This window comes from Saimiri boliviensis, chromosome 17, assembly GCF_048565385.1.
Source record: "Saimiri boliviensis isolate mSaiBol1 chromosome 17, mSaiBol1.pri, whole genome shotgun sequence".
NCBI lineage: Eukaryota > Metazoa > Chordata > Mammalia > Primates > Cebidae > Saimiri > Saimiri boliviensis.
The window spans coordinates 64719466-64739031 of record NC_133465.1 but is presented as its reverse complement, the minus strand read 5'-3'; the positions used below and the strand labels follow the sequence as shown (position 1 = coordinate 64739031).

The 19566-nt window shown below is 52.3% G+C and overlaps 1 protein-coding gene and 1 long non-coding RNA gene across 2 annotated transcripts; one reads left to right on the top strand and one right to left on the bottom strand.

The window, feature by feature from the left end:
• Nucleotides 1–3130: 3130 nt before the first annotated feature.
• LOC141581900 (E3 ubiquitin/ISG15 ligase TRIM25-like) lies at nt 3131–16742 on the bottom strand. Its single transcript, XM_074388953.1, has 8 exons — nt 15072–16742; nt 14879–14920; nt 13307–13980; nt 10204–10299; nt 9774–10007; nt 7998–8160; nt 7731–7793; nt 3131–6265 (listed from the first exon to the last, which is right to left on the bottom strand). The coding sequence occupies exons 3-8, from the start codon at nt 13898–13900 to the stop codon at nt 5682–5684; spliced, it is 1734 nt and encodes a 577-aa protein (XP_074245054.1). The 5' UTR covers nt 13901–13980; nt 14879–14920; nt 15072–16742; the 3' UTR covers nt 3131–5681.
• On the top strand, nt 5927–19174 carry LOC141581901 (uncharacterized). The gene is made up of 4 exons (XR_012514716.1): nt 5927–6032; nt 6519–6588; nt 16710–16842; nt 18905–19174. It is a non-coding gene; the product is annotated as an uncharacterized LOC141581901 (long non-coding RNA).
• The last annotated feature ends 392 nt before the right edge of the window (nt 19175–19566 follow it).

The following is a 19566-nucleotide window of genomic DNA, read 5'->3' as shown; positions in this document are numbered from 1 at the left end:
CTCGAATGCAATGGCACGATCTCGGCTCACCGCAACCTCCGCCTCCTGAGTTCAGGCAATTCTCCTGCCTCAGCCTCCTGAGTAGCTGGGATTACAGGCATGCACCACCATGCCCAGCTAATTTTTTGTATTTTTAGTAGAGACGGGGTTTCACCACGTTGACCGGGATGGTCTCGATCTCTCGACCTTGTGATCCACCCGCCTCGGCCTCCCAAAGTGCTGGGATTACAGGCTTGAACCACTGCGCCCGGCCGAGACTTTGTCTTAAAAAAAAAAAAAAAAAAGGTCAAAGGGGCCGGGCGAGGTGGCTATTGCCTGTAATCTCAGCATTTTGGGAGGCCAAGGCAGGTGGATTTGTGACTATTCTGGCCAACACGGTAAAACGCCGTCTCTACCAAAAATACAAAAATTAGCCAGGCCAGGCTGTACATGCCTGTAGTCTCAGCTACTCAGGAGGCTGAGGCAGGCGAATTGCTTGAATCCAGGAGGTGGAGGTTGCAGTGAGCCGAGATCATGCCACTGCACTCCAGCCTGGGTAACAGAGCGAGACCCTGTCTCAAAAAATAAAAATAAATAAAAATTAGACAAAGGATCTGAATAGACATTTTTCCAAACAAGATATGCAAATATTCAATAAACACAAGGAAAGATGCTCAACCTCATTAGTCATCAAGGAAATACAGATGAAAACCACAATAAAGGCTGGGCGTGGTGGCTCATGCCTGTAATCCCAGCCCTTTGGGAGGAAAAGCTGGGCAGATCACAAAGTCAAGAGATAGAGAACATCCTGGCCAACATGGTGAAACCCCATATTTACTAAAAATACAAAATTTAGCTGGGCGTGGTGGCACATGCCTGTAATCCCAGCTACTCAGGAGGCTGAGGCAGGAGAATCGCTTGAACCAGGGAGTCGGAGGTTGCAGTGAGCCAAGATTGCTCCACTGCACTCCAGCCTGAAGACAGAGTGAAACTCCGTCTCAAAAAAATAAAAACAAAAACAAGAAAAAACAAAACACAAGAAGACACTACTTCACATCTACGGGGATGGCTTTGCTTCTGGGTGACTTACACAGGAGACAGTAGTGTCAGGTTGTAAGAACATTGAGACAGATGTCACTGTGGTGCTCATGGCTCATTCTCTTGCCTGTAGAGTGGGTCTTTATTGCCAGGGAAAGGTCGAGCTTTGACAAAGGGGACATTTGGCTCAGTCTGAGGTTCACTGGAGACAAACAGGAGGAGGGGACAGGACCCAGTAAGATTGGCTCCATGGGGCCAGGCACGGTGGCTCACATCTGTAAACATCTGTAATCCCAGCACTTCAGGAGGCTGAGGCAGGTGCATCACTTGAGGTCAGGAGTTTGAGACCAGACGGGGTTTCACCATGTTGACCAGGATGGTCTCGATGTCTTGACCTCGTGATCCACCCGCCTCAGCCTCCCAAAGTGCTGGGATTACAGGCTTGAGCCACCGCGCCCGGCCCAGTTTGTTCTTTTTGTGTCCATCTTTGTTTACTTTAAGGTCAGAAAGGTTTTTTGTTTGTTTGTTTGTTTGTTTTTGAGACAGTGTCTCGCTCTGTTGCCCCAGCTGAAGTGCAGTGGCACAATCTCAGCTCACTGCAACCTCTGCCTCCTAGGTTCAAGTGATTCTCCTGCCTCCACCTCCTGAGTAGCTGGGATTACAGGTGCCCACCACAACGCCCAGCTAGTTTTTGTATTATTATTATTATTTTTTTTTTTTTTGAGACGGAGTTTCACTCTTGTTACCCAGGCTGGGGTGCAATGGCGTGATCTTGGCTCACCGCAACCTCCGCCTCCTGGGTTCAGGCAATTCTCCTGCCTCAGCCTCCTGAGTAGCTGGGATTACAGGCACGTGCCACCATGCCCAGCTAATTTTTTGTATTTTTAGTAGAGACGGGGTTTCGCCATGTTGACCAGGATGGTCTCGATCTCTTGACCTCGTGATCCACCCGCCTTGGCCTCCCAAAGTGCTGGGATTACAGGCTTGAGCCACCGCCCCCAGCCCCGAAAAGCCTTTATTTCAGTATGCAGCTCGGTGTGGGCACCACTGTGACCAACCTGAGGGTCTGTTCACCTGAGCTATGGTGGGGCAGGGACTGGGTCTATGTTGCTCCCCACCGCACCTGCCCTGCAGAACCTTGTGCCTGGCCCCCAGCAGCCACTCACGGGACACTTACGGAGCACTGAAGTAAACCAGGCAGAGATGGAACCATCTCCAGCTGTGTAGCTGGCTGTGTTAAACACAAAAGCAACAAGGCCTTTGACCTCCAGGCAGGAAACATCAACAAGAAAGATGCAACTCCCAGAAACACTTGGCAGGGAATCAAAAACCAGTGCCCCGGGTTTCTGACACTTTGATTCTTATTTATTTTGGCAAGAGTGAGTGACTGGCTACACAAATGTGATTTCACTTTTTATCTTTTCTTTTTTTTTTTCTGTTACCCAGGCTGGAGTGCCATGACTCCATCTCTCTGCTGCCCTGGTTCAAGCAATTTTTCCACCTCAGCTTCCCAATAGCTGGGATTGCAGGTGCAGCCAACACCATGTTGGCCAGGGAAGTCTCAAACTCCTGACCTCAGGTGATCTGCCTGCCTTGGCCTCCCAAAGTGCTGGGATTATAGGCGTGAGCCACCTCTTCTGGCAAGTTCATACTTATTAACATGTCACATGCAATGGGAATGAGATCCTGTTTCAAAAAAGAAAAAGCAGGCTGGGTGCAATGGCTCACACCAGTAATCCCAGGACTTTGGGAGGCTGAGGGAGGCAGATCACGACATCAGGAGATAGAGACCATCCTGGCCAACATGGTGAAACCCAGTCTCTACTAAAATACAAAAAATTAGCTGGGCATGGTGGTGCATGCCTGTAGTCCCAGCTACTCAGGAAGATGAGGCAGGGGAATCGCTTGAACCCAGGTGGCGGAGGTTGCAGTGACCTGAGATCACACCACTGCACTCCAGCCTGGTGACAAAGTAAGACTCCAACTCAAAACAAACAAATCAACAAACAAAAAACCCCACAAGGTTTTGTCAATAATTACTCAAGTAATACATGAACACAATCTTTTACAGGAATAATGTAAAAGCAGAAACCTTTTTCTATTATTATTATTATTATTATTTTTTTTTTTTTGAGACGGAGTTTCGCTCTTGTTACCCAGGCTGGAGTGCAATGGCGCGATCTCGGCTCACCGCAACCTCCGCCTCCTGGGTTCAGGCAATTCTCCTGCCTCAGCCTCCTGAGTAGCTGGGATTACAGGCACGTGCCACCATGCCCAGCTAATTTTTTGTATTTTTAGTAGAGACGGGGTTTCACCATGTTGACCAGGATGGTCTCGATCTTTTGACCTCGTGATCCACCCGCCTCGGCCTCCCAAAGTGCTGGGATTACAGGCGTGAGCCACCGCGCCCGGCCAGAAACCTTTTTCAAATAATTCGTGGAGGCAGATTTGTTTATAGCCTGTTTGGATTTAGCCTGAGTGCTAAAGCAGGACGGGAAGAGTGAGTGGGTGGCTTTCAGGGACAGTCCCTGCCCTGGGCCTCAGTGGGGAAAAGGGAGGGGCAGGGCCCACTGATGTGGGTCATTCATGAGCACTGGCTGAACTTGCTGCCCCCCAAAGGGCCCCTCTGTGTTTTTTTTTTTTTTTTTTTGAGGCAGAGTCTCCCTCTGTCACCCAGGCTGGAGTGCAGTGGTGCGATCACAGCTCACTGTACAGCCTCAACCTCCTGGGTTCAAGCAATCCTCCAACCTCAGCCTCTTGAATAGCTGGGACCACAGATGTGTGCCATCACACCCAGCTAATTGCCCAGGCTGGTCTGGAACTCGTAGGCTGAAGTGATCCTCTTGCACTGGCTTCTCAAAATGCTGAGATGAGAGGCATGCGCCACCGTGCCTGGCTCCCATTATGTTTCCCCCAATGAGGCACAGGCTGAAACCTGGGTCACTAATTTCTTCAGGAATAGTCCAGGCAGAGACCAGACATTCTGACATTCGGTTTTGCTAACAGGTCTCCTTGAAAGTGTGGGCCTGCTTGCCATCTGGCTCGTGGGAATGCCTAAAAGAATTTCAGGACCCTCAGAACTACCATTGTGGACCTATTGGGGGCCCAGGACTCCCCAAAATAAGGAACAGCTGTTTGAGAGCAAGTAACACCCCTGGGACATTTGGATGTGCCTGGGGGTGTCACGCACTATCCTGCCAAGTGTCTTTCAGAGCTGGGAGGACTTGGCGAGGAAGCCCCCGTCGTCCTCGCCAGCCCTGTGACGTGGGAAGACTCTGAGATGTGGCTGGTGATATCCACTTGGGTCATGCATTCACCTTTTCAGCATTTCCTGACCTGAGCCCTCCTCTGCAGAAGCCTGCGGCCACTGGGGCCAGGAGGAAGACTGGGGTGGGGAGGCAAGATGTGAGTTTTGGGTAAAAGGTCTCTCAATAAGGCAGAAAGAATTTGAGCTCATTCCTTACTTCATAGGGGCGGCAGCCTTCGTCGAATGGGTCACTGGGACTGTTGCGGGGTGAAGACTCCAAGGAGAAAGGCCACCACGAAGTCACAGCCAGGGCTTCCTCAGAGGAGTCCACCCCCTCCCCCACAACTTTCAGAGCATACTCTGCACTCCCTGTGCCATCCTGGCTCCAAAATGACCACCTCGAAGGAAAAACCTGAGTCACTAATTTCTCCAGGAACAGGCCAGGTGGAGACGCAATTCAGGAACACGCCGGGGGCAGTGTGCAGCCTGGTTCGGAATGCGTTGCTCTTGGGATTTTTTTTCTCCCATGATTGGTATCACTTCCTCTTCAGAGCCAATCATTAACCTCACTGAGAGTCCTCGCTTGAGAAGCCACAGGAACAAGTGGCTGGCTGTGGCTGAAAATGCGGAGAGGGCTCCAAGGTGTGCCCAAATCTTCAGCTTCCCCAGACAGAGGAGTCCCCCAGCAGTGTCTTGGCCTGGATTCAGCTCTAGTCGGATGGCAGAGGCCTGGCTGTGGACACGGCCCCTCTGCTGTGGGCAGTGCTACCCTCTGGAAGCTGAGTGGGTTGGTGATGGCTGGGGATGGGGGCGCGACTTTCAGCAGCATTCAGCGAGGTGGAGGGGGTTTAAGGTTTACCCACCCACGACAGCATCACGCCTTCTCCAGGCTGTAAAACACCAGCTGAGTGAGCAGCTCTGCTCTGGGCAGCAGGGACAGCAGCGCCACCCCTGCCTGGGCTTGGGTCCCCAGCCTATCATTTTTGGATCTGAGGGAGGCCTGGGCTCCTCCAGTTTGACCTCCCAGCCGCCAATGAAGCCAGTCAGATAGTCCACCCGTACCCCAATCCATCCAGTGCCACCTCTCAGTCTGACCACCTGGCCCAAGCTTTGCCCACTCTCAGACGACAAGGCCTTTGGGACAGGCCCCAGCGCGGAGTAGCCAAGAGCAGCCTGGAGAACCAAGGCCGGGCATCTGCTGGGATGAGGGTTGGGAGTGGGCTGTGGAACCCCCCACCCATAAGGCCACAAGACTGCCTCCCCTCCCCGTCCCGCGCCGTGACTTGGGGAACTCCAGCCGGATTCAGAGCCCTCCTGTGGCTGTGGCGAGGAAGGGTCGCCTGCGTTTTGGGAGGTGGGACCGCGCAGGGCCGGCGACTCCCCTAGCGCGTCAGCCAGCGCTTAGATAAATCCAGCTTTATTTATGGACGGCCGCCGCCTGCGGCTCGGGGTCCGGGCGCTGCTTTAGAGTGGCCGAGGCGCCGCTGCTGACCATGACCGCGGGGTAGAGCGGCTCGAGGAAGGCGGCCAGGAAGCGATAGAGGAGGCTGGCGCCACCCGCCAGGCCGTAGAAGGACAGGCAGCCGGCACTCCAGTCGAGCGCCACGCCCAGCATGCGGTGGTAGGCGCCGCGCAGCACCGTCTGCGCGTTGTCGTGCCACACCGAGAACTTGAGCGAGTCCCACTCCAGGCACCAGGAGTAGGGGTTGCGGCCCAGCAGATAGACCACGCTGCAGCGCAGGCGGCCGCGGAGCGCGGAGCAGGGGCGGTAGGTGACCCCCAGGCACACCCACGAGTTGGACACCTCCACCTCCCAGTAGTGGCGGCCCTCGGACAGGCCGCGTGAGCACAGCACCTGCGGCCACTGCTTGAAGCCCGGGAAGGGGCCGCCCTGTCTCGGGGGTTCCAGGTGGATGCCCAGGTGCAGCACCGAGTGGGTCTCCTTGAGGAGGAACAGCTCCTTGCCTGCCGTGGTGGGGTCGAAGTTCAGGTTGCAGAAAGCTGGCGGGTGGAGGTAGGGAAGCTGGATCAGCAGCCCCCAGGGCAGGGCGCTGGGTTGCTAAGCATTTGCGTGGAAGTCAGGGGATGTTTCCACGCAGGCTCCTGGGAGCCATCGCTGACCCACTCACCCCTTCCGACCCTGAACTCGCCCGCTGCCCAGCCATAGCCTGTAGGGTAAGTGAGTGCTGCACTAGGTCATCCCCTTCCTCCTGCCATCAGACACTAACATCAATCTCCTTTTCTGTTTGTTCAGGGACACAAGACTGAGTTGGGGCCTGGCGAATTGGCTCACACCTGTAATCCCAACACTTGGAGAGGCCGAGGTGGGCGGATCCTCTGAGGTTATGAGTTTGAGACCAGCCTGGCTAGCATGGTGAAACTCCGTCTATACTAAAAATGGAAAAATTAGCCGGGCATGGTGGCGCGTGCCTGTAATCCCAGTTACTCAGGAGGCTGAGGCAGGAAAATCGCTTGAACCTGGAGCCGGAGGTTGCAGTGATTGTGTCATTGCACTCCAGCCTGGGCGACGGGGCAAGACTTCCTCTCAAAAAAAGAAAGAAAGAAAGAGGCCAGGCGTGGTGGTTCACGCCTATAATCCCAGCACTTTGGGAGGCCCAGGCGGGTGGATTGCGAGGTCAAGAGATCAAGACCATCCTGGTTAACAAGGTGAAATCCGTCTCTACTAAAAATACAAAAATTAGCTGGGCATGGTGGCGTGTGCCTGTAGTCCCAGCTACTCGGGAGGCTGAGGCAGGAGAATTGCTTGAACCCAGGAGGCAGAGGTTGCGGTGAGCCAAGATCGCGCCATTGCACTCCAGCTTGGGTAACAAGAGTGAAACTCCATCTCAAACAAAAGAAAGGAAGGAAGGAAGGAAGGAAGGAGGGAGGAAGGAAGGAAGGAAAAAATCCAAAAATTAGCTGGGTATGGTGGCACGTGCCTGTAGTCCCAGTTACTCGGGAGACTGAGGCAGAAGAATCGCTTGAACCGGGGAGCAGAGGTTACAGTGAGCCGAGATCACGCCACTGCACTCCAGCCTGGGTGACAGCGCAAAACTCTGTCTCAAAAAAGAAAGAAAGAAAGAAAGAAAGAAAGAAATGAAATGAACAGAGCCCATCCAAGCTGACTTGGGTGAAGCCCAAGGGAGGTTGGCAGGCATCTGACTGAGGGCAGGGGTTGTGCCACACCTGGGCCAAGGAGCCAGCTGCTGGGGTGGTAGTGAGTCCTTGCTTCACCCTTGGGGGTAGGATGGGACAGCTTCTTCTCCTTTTCCTACCAGGGGCCTGAGGTTGAGACCAAGTCCTTCTGAGGTCTCCAGTCCCAAGGGAGAGGTTAGGGCAAGAGAGAGCTGGCAGCTCCGTGGAGGCCCTGCCCTGAGTAGAGGAGGGGCTGGGGAAGATGAGGCACCCAGGACCCTGCTCCTTTCCTTCCCATCCTGGAGGGTAGATCCCAGGACCCAGGACTCACACTTGAGGAGTGTCTTCCTGTCCACAGCTGTGGGCAGCACCTCATAGGAGCTCATCTTAATGCCTGGGGGAGATGGAGGGGCTTTGCTGAGGACATTCTCATAGCCCCATATCCTCCTGGAGAGAGGCATGGGCATCCAGGGGGCTGTTGCATCTGGGGATGGTGCACACAGCAGGCAGGGCTCTCCCAGTGCCTGGAACACCAACCACTGCCCTGCAGGGCCATCCCAGCCCTTGGAATGCAGGCCCCAGGCTGCCAGGGACTCACCCTTCAGAAGGAGCTGGTTGAAGAAGCTGAGGCCCACGTCCAGCATCCGGGTCCGGAGCTCAGCCAGGGTCTCTGGCAGCTGGGATAAGCTCTGTGTTTCCTCACAGTTGATGCCCATCAGGGGTTCCATGTGGGCTGAGAATTGCTTCAGCCTGGGGAATTCCTGGATGCAGAGAGGTGCCAGAGGTACCACCTGTTAGCCAGGGCCTAGGCAGATGCCAGGGGCCCAGAGGCCCCCCAAACCATGGTCTGGTGGAGTGGAAGTTCCCCCTTTTCAAACCTGGGCATCTCCTTTCCCTCCTCCCAGCCGTTTGGACATCAGAGGTCAGGGCTTTGCCAAGGGCTTGGGCACTGTGGCCTAGTATGCATTATTAGGCAAAGGAGATTTTCAGAAAATGATGGGAGGATTTCTGTTGCGCCTTGAACTGCTTAGTAAAAGCCATTGCCAAATGCTTCCTATTGTGTGCAGGGGATAAAGTGAGCAGTCGCCCTAGACGTCTGCCCAGGGTGTGTTGGCAGCTGAAGAAAGGAAGCTGGGGCTGGACGCAGTGGCTCACACCTGTAATCCCAGCACTTTGAGAGGCCAAGGCAGGCGGATCACCTGAGGTTAGGAGTTCGAGACCTGACCAACATGGAGAAATCTAGTCTCTATTAAAAATGCAAAATTAGCTGGGTGGGTGTGGTGGCGCATGCCTGTAATCCCAGCTACTTGGGAGGCTGAGGCAGGGAATGTTGAACCTGGGAGGCAGAGGTTGTGGTGAACTGAGGTTGTGCCATTGCACTCCAGCCTGGGCAATAAGAGCGAGGCTCCATCTCAAAAAAAAAAAAAAAAGAAAAAAAAGAAAGGAAGCTGGAGTTCCCGACCACCACAGGTTTTGGGCAGCTCCAGGCCTCATCCAGAAACTGCTGCTTGGCCCCATCTGCTACTTACAGCAGCAGCATCCAGGCTTCGGGGCCAGACCAGGACTGGGGAAGGAAAAGGCATTTCACAATTCTTTTTTTCTTTTTTTGAGACAGGGTCTTCGTTTCCTGCCCAGGCTGCAGTCCAGTGGTGCAATCCTGGCTCACTACAACCTCCACCTCCTGGGCTGGAAAAGGGGTTTCAATCCAGGCTATAGAGATTGTTCTGGTCTCACTTTCAGCTGTGATCCAGGGAAATCTGAAGAAACTTAGACTGTGTCAGATGCCTGGAATCCCATGTGGTCCAGGGAAACCAAGGCAGGAAAGTTGGGGTTAGGCTGAGCGCTGAAGTGGAGAAAGACAAGGGTGTTGGTGCAAGCCCAAGACAGATGGCCTGGAATGGGGAGGCTCCCTGAGGCCGGGGGATGACACAGTGATGTACCCTAAAGACTCATCCCTCATCCAACGTCTGGGCCAGATCTGGTGTGTGTGTGGTTTTTTTTTTTTGAGACTGAGTTTCACTCTTGTCGCCTAACAAGAGCTGGAGTGCAATAGCACCATCTTGGCTCACTGCAGCCTCTGCCTCCCGGGTTCAAGTGATTCTCCTGCCTCAGCCTCCTGAGTAGCTGGGATTACAGGTGCCTGCCACCACGCCTGGCTAATTTTTGTATTTTTAGTAGAGACAGGGTTTCACCATGTTGGCTAGGCTGGTCTTGAACTCCTGACCTCAGGTGATCTGCCCACCTCAGCCTCCCCAAGTGCTCGGATTACAGGCATCAGTCACCATGCCCCGCCAAGATCTGGTATGTTTGTGGGTGGAGGGAGAGTGGAGGCCGTGATGGGGCCTGAGCCAGAGGTTTCGGGGTGGGACCTTGCCTGCAGAAACTGCTGGTTGCTCTGGTTGATGAGCAGGGTGTGGAGCCAGAAGCTGTCTCCCTTCAGCTTCAGGAGCCGGTTGTGGCTCTGCTGTATGGAGCTGCTCAGCTTCTCCAGGGCGGCTGCCTCCTCCTTCTCCATGAAATCCAAGATCCTCACCTGCAGCTGTTTGACCTCCTGGATGATCTCCGAGAAGCAGGTGTTCACCTCATCTCGCATTGTCTGGATCAGTTTCTGGGGGTTGGCGTGTATATAGAGAGGCGTCTGTGAGTTCCAGTCCAGCACCCCCACTGTCACAGCCCGGAGCCCGTCTAGGCATCCTGCCTCTGCCTGCCTGGTCCCGCGCGATCCACTCCCAGCCTAAGTCTCTGCAGCCCCAATGCAGGGCGCTGGGGAAGTCTGGGCCTGGGGTGGGGTGGGCCAACCTTACAGAGAGAAAGGCCACCTGGCCCTGGTGCTTCTGGCTGTCAGCAGTAATGATCAGCATCTGGTTCTCCAAAGTGTCCTGGACCTTTTGAACCTCGACCTGGAGAAGAGGAGGGGCCCCTGATTTAGAGAGGTGGCCTTGGAGAAGCCGTTCTGCAGATAGGACCACATCTGAGCCCAGAAGAGACGTACCTTGTGCATTCATCTGCTCAGCTTCAATGACAATGAGAGAGCAGTGCTGGATGGCCCATGGTCCAGCCCTCTGCTTGGAGGGCTGCTCTCGCTCCCTGAGCGCTTGTCTCTATTTGAAGGAATCAGGTTATTGGCTCCTAATAGTGATAACCATAGAGTTTCAAGCCACAGGAAAGGGTCTTGGAGAGCTTGGGAGGCGGTGGGGCCAGGAGGGGCTTAGCAGGTACACAGCCACGTGGGCTCCCTGGGGCAGTGCTGCCAGGCCCAAGTCCCACATAAGCCTTTAGTCTCCACCTATCCCAGCAACAGGCATTTTCACTGTTATAAAACAGTGCGATTCCAAGTGCTGTCCATGAACCACTGCTGGTCCTTAGCAAAATAAGAAGTTCATGCCACGTTGTAAATCAGGGTAATCAATGTAGTCTGTCCTTCACTGACGAAAGTCTTTTTTTTTTTTAATCAGAGTCTCGCTTTGTCTCCCAGGCTGGAGCACAGTGGTGCAATCTCAGCTTACTGAAACCGCCACCTCCCCGGCTCAAGCCATCTTTCCACCTCAGCCTCCTGACCACCATGCCAGGCTAATTTTTCTACTTTTTGTAGAGATGGAGTCTTGCCATGTTGCCAAAGCTGGTCTCGAACTCCTGAGCTCAAATGATTCTCCTGCCTTGGCCTCCCAAAGTGCTGGGATTACAGGAGTGAGCCACCACGCCCAGTTGTTTTACAAAATCTTGCAATGTAAAAAGTGTGGCCGGGGCCAGCCAATCCCAGCACTTTGGGAGCCCAAGGCCGGTGGATGACGAGGGTAGGAGTTTGAGACCAGCCTGGCCAACATGATGAAACCCCGTCTCTACTAATAATACAAAAATTAGCCGAGTGTGGTGACACGTGCCTATAATCCCAGCTACTCGGGAGGCTGAGGCAGGAGAATCGCTTGAATCCAGGAGCTGGAGATTGCAGCGAGCCCAGATCACACCACTGCCCTCAGGCCTGGGCAAAGGATCGAGACTCCATCTCAAAAAAAAAACAGAAAAGGGCCAGGTGCGGTGGCTCAAGCCTGTAATCCCAGCACTTTGGGAGGCCGAGGCAGGTGGATCACAAGGTCAAGCGATCGAGACCCTCCTGGTCAACATGGTGAAACCCCGTCTCTACTAAAAATACAAAAAATAAGCTGGGCGTGGTGGCGTGTGCCTGTAATCCCAGCTACTCAGGAGGCTGAGGCAGGAGAATTGCTTGAACCCAGGAGGCGGAGGTTGCAGTGAGCCGAGATCGCGCCATTGTACTCCAGCCTGGGTAACAAGAGCGAAACTCCGTCTAAAAAAAAAAAAAAGAAAAACATGTCAGCCGGACTCAGTGGCTCATGCCTGTAATCCCAGCACTTTGGGAGGCTGAGGCAGGCAGATCACGAGGTTAGGAGTTTGAGACCAGCCTGGCCAACATGATGAAGCCCCATTTCTACTAAAAATACAAAAATTAGCCAGGTGTGGTGATGTGTGCCTGTAATCCCAGCTACTCAGGAGGCTGAGGCAGGAGAATTGCTTGAACCTGGGAGGCAGAGGTTGCAGTGAGCAGAGATCAAGCCACTGTATTCCAGCCTGGGAGACAGAGCAATATATTGACACAGAAATACACACACACATACACACACACACACACACACACACAGAGAGAGAGAGAGAGAGAAAAGAAAAAAGTGTCAACCGAACCAATTCTGCCTAGTGAAGTTGGTTTATGTTCTGGCACAAGTTCCTTACCTTGCTGTGAACCACTGACAGGGCTATGTTAGAATAGCACTGTTAACGGAATATACATGATAGGAAATCTAAAATATAAGAATTCCACTATTAAAAAATATAGTCACAGAAACACTCAGAGTAGTAAAACACACACACACACACACACACACACACACACACACAGGCCAGGAGAGGTGGCTCAGGCCTATAATTTCAGCACTTTGGGAGGCCAAGGTGGGTGGATCACCCAAGGCCCAGAATTCAAGATCAGCCTGGTTAACATGGTGAGGTCAACCCCATCTCTACTGAAAATACAAAACGTAGCTGGGCGTAGTGGCTAACAACTATAATCCCAGCTACTTGGGAGGCTGAGGCAGGAGAATCGCTTAAACACGGGAGGCAGAGGTTGCAATGAGTCGAGATTGTGCCATTACACTCCAGCTTGGTCGACAAGAGCAAAACTCCATCTCAAAAAAAAAAAAAGAAAAGAAAGAAAGAAAAGAAAATGGACGAAATGGTTCACACAACCTAAGGTGATGCGCTTGTATTTTGATATGTGGATATAGGCTTCATACATACAATTCTGAATCCTTACTCATTTAACTCACTAGTACCTTTTTACATCACAGCATGACCCCAGTGACCATGACTTTAATAGCTACTTGGTTTTCTTTCTTTCTTTTTTTTTTTTTGAGACGGAGTTTCGCTCTTGTTACCCAGGCTGGAGTGCAATGGCGCGATCTCGGCTCACCGCAACCTCCGCCTCCTGGGTTCAGGCAATTCTCCTGCCTCAGCCTCCTGAGTAGCTGGGATTACAGGCACGCACCACCACGCCCAGCTAGTTTTTTGTATTTTTAGTAGAGACGGGGTTTCACCATGTTGACCAGGATGGTCTCGATCTCTCGACCTCGTGATCCACCCGCCTCGGCCTCCCAAAGTGCTGGGATTACAGGCTTGAGCCACCGCGCCCGGCCTTCTTTTTTTTTTTTTAATAGAGATGGGGTTTCACCATCTTGGCCAGGCTGGTCTTGAACTCCTGACCTCGTGATCCACCCATCTCGGCCTCCCAAAGTGCTGGGATTATAGGCGTGAGCCACCGCACCCGGCCAGCTGCTTGATTTTCTTCCAAGGAAATGTGAAAGACCCGGAGAACTGAGAGTCCCCCACCTCCTCCCACCTCACCTCCTTGTGGGCTCGCTCCTCCTCCAGCAAGGTGACGTCATGGTTCTTGTGCTCCTCCAGTAGACAGACCCCGCACACGCAGCAGCCTTCTGTGCGACAGTACATCTGCCGCAGACTGTGGTGCTTCCGGCACAAGCAGTTCTTGAGATCCCACACGGGCTCCAGCAGCTGGTGGTCCTTGAAGATCTGGTCCTTGAAGTGGCTGCGCAGGTGTTTCTCGCACAGGGAGGCCACGCACTGCAGGCACGACTTGACAGATTTGAGCTTCGGGGTGGAACAGAAGTCGCAGGCCACGTCCTGGGACCGCGCCGGGGGCCACAAGGACCCTGAGGCCTGGCCCTTGGCCTGGATGAAGCTGGCCACCATCTCCCCCAAAATGACATTCTTACAGAGGCAAGGCCTGGAGGCGTAGCCCTCTCGGCACTGGGGGCAATAGAGCTTCTCACCCATGGCAGCCTGGTGGTTCCAGAAACCTTGCAGGCAGCTCATGCAGAAGTTGTGACCGCAGGCGGTGGTGACCGGGTTGCAGAACACCTCTCGGCAAAAGGGGCAGAGGAGTTGGCCCTCTAGCGTGTGGATATTGCCGTTCCTCATCAGGAGCTGGACTTGGGGAGGTCTCGAGGACTGGACAGGGGGCTGCAGTGCTGGGCCTTGGTCCTCGTTCTGTAGTGGCCCTGGGAAGACAGAGCAAAGCCATGCAGAAGCCGAGACCGGGGCGGGGCGCAGGGGCATTGAAGAGGAAGTTCTCCTGTCTTCTCCTTAGCAGCAGCTGTCTGCCCATGGCAGGCAGGGACTGTCACTGACCAACCCACTTGGGGGACATAAATTGAAGATTGTGGCTGGGTGCAGTGGCTCATGCCTGTAATCCCAGCACTTTGGGAGGCCGAGGTGGGCCGATCACCAGAGGTTAGGAGTTCGAGACCAGCCTGGCCAGCATGGTGACACTCCGTCTCTACTAAAAATACAAAATTGCCGGGCGCGGTGGCTCAAGCCTGTAATCCCAGCACTTTGGGAGGCCGAGGCGGGTGGATCACGAGGTCGAGAGATCGAGACCATCCTGGTCAACATGGTGAAACCCCGTCTCTACTAAAAAAAAAAAAATACAAAAAACTAGCTGGGCGTGGTGGCGCGTGCCTGTAATCCCAACTACTTAGGAGGCTGAGGCAGGAGAATTGCCTGAACCCAGGAGGCGGAGGTTGCGGTGAGCCGAGATCGCGCCATTGCACTCCAGCCTGGGTAACAAGAGCGAAAGTCCATCTCAAAAAAATAAAATAAAATAAAATAAAAATACAAAAATTAGTTAGCTGCCTGTAATCCCAGCTACTCAGGAGGCTGGGGCAGGAGAATCACTTGAGCCTGGGAGGCGGAGGCTGCAGGAAGCTGACATTGTGCCACTTCACTCCAGCCTGGGCCACAGAGCAAGACTCAGTTTCAAAAACAAAGAAGACTGTTCTTCTTGTTCCAGTCCTGATTTCTGGAACACAAGAGCGCTGACAGGCAGAAGGAAGTTACACTGTGACAAGGGGAAGGAGCTGCTTCCTTGGAGGAAGAGTTAGGAGCCTAAGTACTCACGTGAAACTCTGCGTGTCAGGGAGAGCTGGATGCTTGGCTGCCCTGTGACAACAGGAAAAAGAACCTTGAGCACTCAGGCACCTGGCCCTTGTCCCAGCCCCACTCTGCAGATGCCGGGAGGGTCCCCATCAGTCCATTGTGCCCACACCCCAAGCGGTTTGCAACTTTTGGGGTCTGATGGCCGCCTCCTCACCTTTCCCTTTGGCTGATGTTTTGCTATCTCCCTATCCAGGCGTCTTCCCTCCTTGAAGGTTGCCTGCAGTTTTGCTCCCTGAGGTCATAATTCAAGCTTGACCAACCCCAGCATTCCGCTTGTGATGTCAGCAGGGCAGGGGGTGCCACTGGACGGGCTGTGATGCTGATTTAGTCTGCCTCTTTAGGAGCAGTTTGTCCCCGATCCTTTGTCCCAGGAGACAGAGTAGCTGCTGGCAGTTCATTTAATCTGACTGGATCATGGTTCTTCTTCCTTCCTTGCTTGCTTGCTTGCTTGTTTGCTGCTGTTTTTGTGAGATGGAGTCTCATTGTGTCGCCCAGGCTGGAGTGCAGTGGCGGCTCACTGCAGCCTCTGCCTCCCAGGTTCAAGTGATTCTCCTGCTTCAGCCTCCTGAGTAGCCGGGATTACAGGTGTCCACCACCATGCCTGGCTAATTTTTGGTATTTTTAGTGGAGACGGGGTTTCACCATGTTGGCCAGCCTGATCTCAAACTCCTAACCCCAAATGATCTACCTGCCTCGGCTACCCAAAGTGCTAGGATTACAGATGTGAGCCACCTTGCCTGGCCTGATTTTCAGCCTTTTTTACTTAGCAATACATACATTTTCCCTTTTAAGTATGGCTTTGGCTGCACCCCATAGTAAAGCAGCATTATCATTTTCACTAAATTAAAAACACTTTTTTTTTTTTTTTGAGCCTTTCTCCGTTGCCCAGGCTGGAGTGCAGTGGCGCAATCTTGGCTCCCTTCAACCTCCATCTCCTGGTTCAAGTGATTTTCCTGCCTCAGCCTTCGGAGTAGTTGGGACTACAGGTTCATGCCACCACGTCCGGCTAATTTTTTGTATATATATTTTTTAAGATGGGGTTTCACGATGTTGGTCAGGCTGGTCTTGAACTCCCGACTTCAGGTGATCAGCCCACCTTGGCTTCCAGAGTGCTTGGATTACAGGTGTGAGCCACCACACCCAGCCAATTTTTTGTATTTTTAGTAGAAATGGGGTTCCACTGTGTTAGCCAGGATGGTCTCCAACCCCATGACCTTGTGATCTGCTCAAGTCAGTCTCCCAAGGTGCTGGGATTACAGGTGTGAGCCACCACGCCCAAGGATTAAAAACATTTTCTAATTTCTATTGTGATTTATTATTTGACCTCCTATTTATTTATTTATTTATTTACTTATTGAGCCAGAGTCTTGCTGTCACCCAGGCTGGCATGTGGTGGTGTGATCTCTGCTCACTGCAACCTCTGCCTCCCAGGTTCAAGCAATTCTTCTGCCTCTCAAGTAGCTGGGACTACAGGTGTGTGCCACCACGCCCAGCTAATTTTTGTATTTTTTTGTAGAGGTGGGGTTTTGCCATGTTGCCCAGACTGGTTTTGAATTCCTGGGCTCTAGTGATCCTTCCACCTTGACCTCCCAAAGTACTGTACTGGGATTACAGGCATGAGCCACTGCACCCAGCCCTAATTGCATTTTTTAGTTCTAGAATTTCTACTTGCTCCTTCTTCTTTTTTCTTCTCCAAGGCTTATCACTGCTTATTGTTCTGAGAATGCTTTCTAAGCAGCAAGCTAATAACTTGAGAATGTTACTAGCTGCTACTGTTTGTTTTCCTTCTAAGGTCCTAAGTCAGCCGAAACCAAAATGGAACAAACAAAACAATCTCAAGGGTATATGGCTTTCAAGGTCTTGCTGGCAAACAGCGAAACTGGGACATCAAATAGATTCTGGAGTGATCTTCAGTGGTTACCCAGGTAAGACATTTCTTTGCATTTTTCCTTTTGAAATGTTGAGGTTGAGATACACAGAAGTACAGAGGGGAAAAATCCCCAAGTCTTTTAAAAATAATGTCTTCATTTAGAAATATGACTGATGGGGGCTTGGCAGGGGTTACTAGGATCTGAAAGAGGCTGAGTTTCATCTTCCAGCCCAACTGTCCACATTCAGAACTGACAAACATTCATGAACTAAGTCAACATCCACCAAAAATAGCACAAGATAATGCTTACTGTTTTGGAAGATGAAAATGACACACACAGACCTCACCCACCAATCTCTAAGCTGGGACAACAAATGCTTGCATTTAAACTTCTCTAAAATGTCAAATTAGCATATTCTTTCCCTCGATGTAAAGTTTCAATAAACTTGACTAAATCTGCCTTTATTTTAAAAACCTTACAAAAGATGTATTTAAATGCTTGAAGAAATTAACTTTAGGCCGGGTGTGGTGGCTGTGGCTCTCGCCTGTAATCCCAGCACTTTGGGAGGCCAAGGCAGGTGGATCACCTGAGGTCAGGAGTTGGAGACCAGCCTGACCAACATGGTGAAACCCCGTCTCTACTAAAAATACAAAATTAGGCAGGCATGGTGGCACATGCCTGTAATCTGAGGTAATCGGGAGGCTGAGGCAGGAGAATTGCTTGAACCTGGGAGGTGGAGGTTGCAGTGAGATGAGATCGTGCCATTGCACTCCAGCCTGGACGACAAAGTGAGACTCTGTCTCAAAAAAAGAAACCAATCTTGTTTCACTATTATCTGCTTTCATTTCTCCTTCCCTCACTTATTTATTTATTTATTTATTTATTTTGAGACGGAGTTTCGCTCTTGTTACCCAGGCTGGAGCGCAATGGCGCAATCTCGGCTCACCGCAACCTCCGCCTCCCGGGTTCAGGCAATTCTCCTGCCTCAGCCTCCTGAGTAGCTGGGATTATAGGCACGCGCCGCCATGCCCAGCTAATTTTTTGTATTTTTAGTAGAGACAGGGTTTCACCATGTTGACCAGGTTGGTCTCGATCTCTCGACCTTGTGATCCACCCGCCTCGGCCTCCCAAAGTGCTGGGATTACAGGCTTGAGCCACCGCGCCCGGCCTAATTTTTTAAAATATTTTTAGTAGAGACGGGGTTTCACCATGTTGACCAGGATGGTCTCGATCTCTTTTTTTTTTTTTTGAGACGGAGTTTCGCTCTTGTTACCCAGGCTGGAGTGCAATGGCGCGATCTTGGCTCACCGCAACCTCCGCCTCCTGGGATCAGGCAATTCTCCTGCCTCAGCCTCTTGAGTAGCTGGGATTACAGGCACGCGCCACCATGCCCAGCTAATTTTTTTGTATTTTTAGTAGAGACGGGGTTTCACCGTGTTGACCAGGATGGTCTCGATCTCTTGACCTCGTGATCCACCCGCCTCGGCCTCCCAAAGTGCTGGGATTACAGGCTTGAGCCACCGCGCCCAGCCGGGACTAACACTTTCTAAGGATCCCATGCCCTGCCTGATGCTAAAGTGATCAATACTTGTTTGCTGATTACTTGTCACCAAATGTTTCTCACTCATCCTCTTCCTTGTCTTCTTTGTACCTAGTCACTCACTCTCTTTCAGAAGGAATTGTCCTTAAAAACCATCTCACAGCCAGGCATGGTGACTCACGCCTGTAATCCCAGCACATTGGGAGGCTGAGGCAGACGGATCACCTGAGGTCAGGAGTTCAAGACCAGCCTGGCCAACATGGCAAAATCCTGTGTCTACTAAAAATACAAAAATTAGCCAGGCATGCAGGCAGGCACCTTTAATCCTAGCTACTCAGGAGGTGAGGCTGGAGACCTGCTTGAACCTGGGAGGCAGAGGTTGCAGTGAGCAAGACTGTACCACTGCACTCCAGCCTTGGTGACTGAGCAAAACTCCATCTCAGAGAAAAAAAAAAAAACACCAAAATACAAAAAAAACCCCACATCTCGCACTCCTCCCCTGTCTCTTTCCAGCTCTCTAGTGGGCAGCCCATCTGTCTCACCTTCTGTTTCTCTGCACTCTCTGGGTCTTTTCAGATTCAGTAAAATGAAAGGCAGGAGAGACAAGGTGCAACACCCTCTTCGGCGGTTTCAGTAGCAGGAGAAAAGGACGTGGTCAGCTGCCCTGGTGGGAAAGGTGACGTCATCTCCTGAGACCCCTGAGGGTCCTATGAGAACCCTCGACAGGAAGTGATGGTGGGAACCCAGAGCCTGCAGTGATGGAAAACACACCGGAGTTCTCGAGATTCACAAGTTTATTTCCTATTTGTATTGACAAAAAAAAAAAAAAAAAAAGTCACAGCATTTCAGACTATTTAAACACACAAACAGGAACAGAGGGTACCTACCAGTGACAGCCTCGTCCCGAAGGTCCGGATCAAAGGCCGCACTGGAGGGTGAGGGTGTCCTATTGGGCCTCCTCCTCAGCATCCTGTGGCTCCCCGCCCCCTTGTGGCCAGGCACAGTGGCTCAAGCCTATAATCCCAGCACTTTGGGAGGCTGAGGTGGGTGGATCACGAAGTCAGGTGTTCAAGACCAGCCTGGCCAAGATGATGAAACCTCGTCTCTACTAAAACTGTAAAAATTAGCCAGGCGTGATGGTAATCCCAGGCGCCTGTAATCCCAGCTACTTGGGAGGCTGAGGCAGGAGAATCACTTGAATCCGGGCAACAGCAATTGCAGTGGGTTGAGATCACACC